At 41.1% G+C, this 3,718-nt stretch overlaps 2 protein-coding genes across 2 annotated transcripts in view; one reads left to right on the top strand and one right to left on the bottom strand.

Annotated features, from left to right (window-relative positions):
• The first annotated feature begins 68 nt into the window (after positions 1-68).
• On the top strand, positions 69-1,285 carry LOC116377240 (DIS3-like exonuclease 1). Its single transcript, XM_031838825.1, has 3 exons — positions 69-837; positions 922-1,067; positions 1,231-1,285. Exons 1-3 carry the CDS (start codon positions 616-618, stop codon positions 1,283-1,285), a joined length of 423 nt encoding a protein of 140 aa, XP_031694685.1. The 5' UTR covers positions 69-615.
• A 658-nt stretch (positions 1,286-1,943) lies between these two features.
• LOC116377241 (lactase-like protein) overlaps positions 1,944-3,718 on the bottom strand; it is a 6,455-nt gene continuing 4,680 nt past the window's right edge. The window contains 4 exon segments of the mRNA XM_031838827.1: positions 1,944-2,455; positions 3,181-3,244; positions 3,319-3,518; positions 3,634-3,718. The exon segment at positions 3,634-3,718 is cut by the window's right edge and continues 54 nt beyond it. Of these exon segments, the coding sequence (XP_031694687.1) occupies positions 2,340-2,455; positions 3,181-3,244; positions 3,319-3,518; positions 3,634-3,718 (465 nt within the window). The 3' untranslated portion in view covers positions 1,944-2,339.

Genomic DNA, 3,718 nt, shown 5'->3' with positions numbered 1-3,718 from the left:
CCTCCTCAGTCCAGATATGGTCACTTCCTGTTCACTGGTTGCAAAATAACCAAGATGGCGACGTCCACTTCTTATATCGAGTCTAGGGATTGAGTTACATTATGATGCGTTCAAGCTCTATTCAGTAAAAATGAGTATTAAATGCAGGTAAATTCTAATGTTATGCGTGTGTTCACATGTAGTCTTTTGGTGAGAAGCTTGAATATATCTAGTTCTTTGAAGAAGCTGTTTTCACAGCAATATGAAATAAATATTAGAGAGATTTTCTTTTCTTTTATTGCGAGACAAGAGACGATACATAAACATAAGAGGACGACAAGAACAGTGAGACACAGGCCAGCTGACATCATAAAGTCAGTGTGTGTGTGTGTGTGTGTGTGCCTGAGCCCTCTGAAGTGAAAGGAAAGTACATAAATGAAAGGGCAAATTACATAAATAATAACATCCGTAAAAATGTGCATTCAACGTAACAAAATAAAATAACAGATTAGAGAGATTTTTAACGTACTGGCATCTTATCGGATCTCGGTATCGGCCTATACTTAGATATCGGTATCGGGAACGAACAAACGGCATCTGAGCATCTCTGATTTTTAGACTTAAAAGAAGATTAAAATGTTTTCTCGTGAACTGTGCCGATGTTTCTTTCTTTTTTTAGGACTGGCTCTGGACCGCTACACTCACTTCACCTCGCCCATCCGCCGCTATGCCGACATCGTGGTGCACCGCCTCCTCGCCGCGGCCCTCGACGTGGACCGAGGGTTGGACCCCCGCAGAGCAGTGGCCGGTAACAAAGAACTGGAGGAAGCGGCTCATCATATCAACAACAAGAACCGGGTCGGTGTTGTTTTTGTGGTTCACTTCTCTCAATGTACGTAAAGAAACTCCTCTGACCGTCCTACCTCTGTGTGACGTCCCCAGGCGGCCCAGCAGGCCCAGAAGCTGTCCACGGAGTTGTTTCAGTGTCTCTACTTCAAAGACAGAGACCCTCAGTCGGACCGGCGCTGTGTGGCCGACGCCGTCATCTACTCCATCCGAGACAACGGCGTGTTGGTGTTTGTCCCCGAGTACGAGTACTTTCAGCTTTTCATTGTCAAACCAAGTATTAGTCAATTCTATATGTTTAAAGGATGAAGATTGAATTACATGAAAACAACGTGTTGGTCCGTCTTACAGTAGAGAGCTGCAACGATGACGTCTCCCTCTCCCCCTCCCCCTCCCTCTCTACAGGTACGGTGTTAAAGGGCCGGTGTACATGAAGAATCGAGAGTTAGCTAACATGTAAGATAAGCTGCTGTCAGCGCAATAGTAAAACACGAGTCAACCACAAGTCACCAAAATAACTATAGCTTATAAAAATACGACGTTGTAGTTCAAACTGAATACTTTATAACTTTATAATATTGACTTACCACTCACGAGCTGTCTGTTGAGCGAAGCGCCAAATATCAAGCTAGCCACACCCACTTCCGGTACAAATATCTTCTCTTTTCAAAATAAAGTCCCACCGATTAATTCATAAATTAACGGGGGAAATTTATATATATAAAAAGTAAATTTAGAAGTTACTAATGTACAGATGTTTTTGGTGGCAGGTCAAACATGTATTAGGGTGGTTGGACTAATCATCCCAGGGATTCTAAAAATCCTGAAATCTGGCTATGACTTTGCCTTTCAGTTTGTTTGAGTTGTTTTAATGTATATTTAATTTGTGTGAATATAGTTCAGTGATCAAAAATAGTTTCACTAAAAAAGAAACAGATTCGATATTATAAACTATAATTACATGTTTAGTAGCTATGTTGGTTTCCCTCTCTCATTTATATCCAGATAAGGGCTTTGAATTTGAAGGATAGAACGCTGTGCAGGAAAAGGTGTTTCTGTGATTTATCTGATCAATTCAATCAATAACCAGCTCCATTTAAGTCTTAAAATGTATTTATTTGAAGTGTATGATCCACAGATAGTTACACGTTATCTCCATCACTCTTATTTCTTTATTTGACAAACCTTTTGACAATAAACCATCTTTTCTCTGCAGTTAGTTTGAGTCAAACTACCACTCAAGAACAGTTTGTTAAAAAATAAATAAAAATAACAATAATAGTAATATACCGAGCTTGAATTCATTCTTTCAGATTTGTGACAAGTATCGGCTTTTTTGACTCAATGGTGATAACCTCGAAAAGTGTTTATTCAAAACAGAACAGCAGGACAGTTCAATCAACAAAATGCTCTCGACAGGATAAAGTTTCACAGCTTTGTAGTCACTCTCAGATCTGTATGTGTGTATGTGTGTGTGTGTGTGTGCGTGTGCGTGTAGGTGTGTGTGTGTGTCTTCAGAGGCGTCCACGCAGCAGGAACATGAGGAAGACTGCACTGAGGAGGATGCAGAGCGTGCACACGGTGGGAACCACGATCTCTGTCACCATCTCCATGTGGCCTATCAACGGATCTGAGACACACAACAAGGACCTGTGAGGAAAAGTCTCCATTTACAGCCCTAGCTTCAAATAACTGGAAATCAGAATCAGAATCGGTTTATTGCCAAGAATGTTTGTTCGCACATATTTGGCTTGGTGATTGGTGCATAACAATAACACAGTGCAGAAGTAAAAGACATGATTTAATAATAAAATAATGTGAAAATTAAGAGTAAGTTAAATTAAGTCTGTTAATTAATTAAAGTGTCAAGTCTATAAATATTTAATATATATATTTATATTTAAATGGCTGCTATGCACCTTGAAAACTTTCAGTAAAAGTCATGCATCTCATGGATTTATTTACATTCTTATGTGCGTGTTATTATTTCTTCATTTATTTACCTTGATATAATTATTTTTTTTATTTTTGTTTTGTATTTGTCAGGCTTTCTCACTCTTAAGAAGCTTTTTTAACTCAGAGAACAAAACTTGTATTATTTGCCCCTGAAATAAAGAATTAGGTAGCATTGCATTAAAGAAACATCCCGTTGATCTCACTCAGAAACAACTGTTGTACCTAAACTTCATCATGCACTGGCCAAGCCTGTTGCTGATCTCTCTGGGACTTTCTTCTAGCTGGAGGGGGCGAAACAAAGACAAACCCCGTTAGAGAGCGAAAGAACAAGCTTGAGACAGAATTCCTTCTTTGTTTGGCCCCCACCGAGCTTCCTTTTTTTAGCTTCATCGTACTGACCTGCAGCCAGGAGCTGGTTACTGGAGGAGCAAGTCTCCACGGCTTTCCTCTTCCAGCTCTCCACCTGTAAAGATCCAAACACCTCTTAGCAGTGCTTCACACAATGTGCTCCACGTGTAGCGCGGCGGGACGGTTTACCTCTCTCTGATTGGGGAAGCCGTTGGAGCTGATGATGCGTTTGTAGAACTGGACCGAGGCCTTCGGGTAGCGCGGCTTGTTTTTGCTCCTGAAGTCCACGTAGTAGAGTCCGAACCGCTCGGAGAACCCTTCATCCCACTCAAAGTTATCCAGGAGAGACCAGGCTGTGTAGCCCTTCACGTTCACCCCGTCCTTCATCGCTGGAAACAAACAAGCAAACAATAAAGATGTAACATGTCTAGATTCATCTCATATGATCCAGGCTGTGAAAATCTTTCTGTTTTATCTTTGCGTGACGTTGAGCTGCTGTCTCACCTTTGAGCATTTCGTTGATGTAATCTTTGAAGTACTGCATCCTCCAGTCGTCACACAGCTCGGTGCAGAGCATCTTCTCCGACAC

The sequence above is a fragment of the Anarrhichthys ocellatus genome, unplaced genomic scaffold (assembly GCF_004355925.1).
Source record: "Anarrhichthys ocellatus isolate YVR2014 unplaced genomic scaffold, GSC_Weel_1.0 scaffold1053, whole genome shotgun sequence".
Classification (NCBI taxonomy): Eukaryota; Metazoa; Chordata; class Actinopteri; order Perciformes; family Anarhichadidae; genus Anarrhichthys; species Anarrhichthys ocellatus.
This window is presented reverse-complemented; position numbering and strand designations above follow the sequence as displayed.

Bases quoted from the DNA above. Each gene is read 5' to 3' on its own strand.
- LOC116377240 (XM_031838825.1), top strand. From the start codon at position 616: ATGTTTTCTCGTGAACTGTGCCGATGTTTCTTTCTTTTTTTAGGACTG. The intron at 838-921 runs GTCGGTGTTGTT...TGACGTCCCCAG, and splicing joins ATATCAACAACAAGAACCGG to GCGGCCCAGCAGGCCCAGAA. The intron at 1,068-1,230 runs GTACGAGTACTT...CCCTCTCTACAG, and splicing joins GTGTTGGTGTTTGTCCCCGA to GTACGGTGTTAAAGGGCCGG.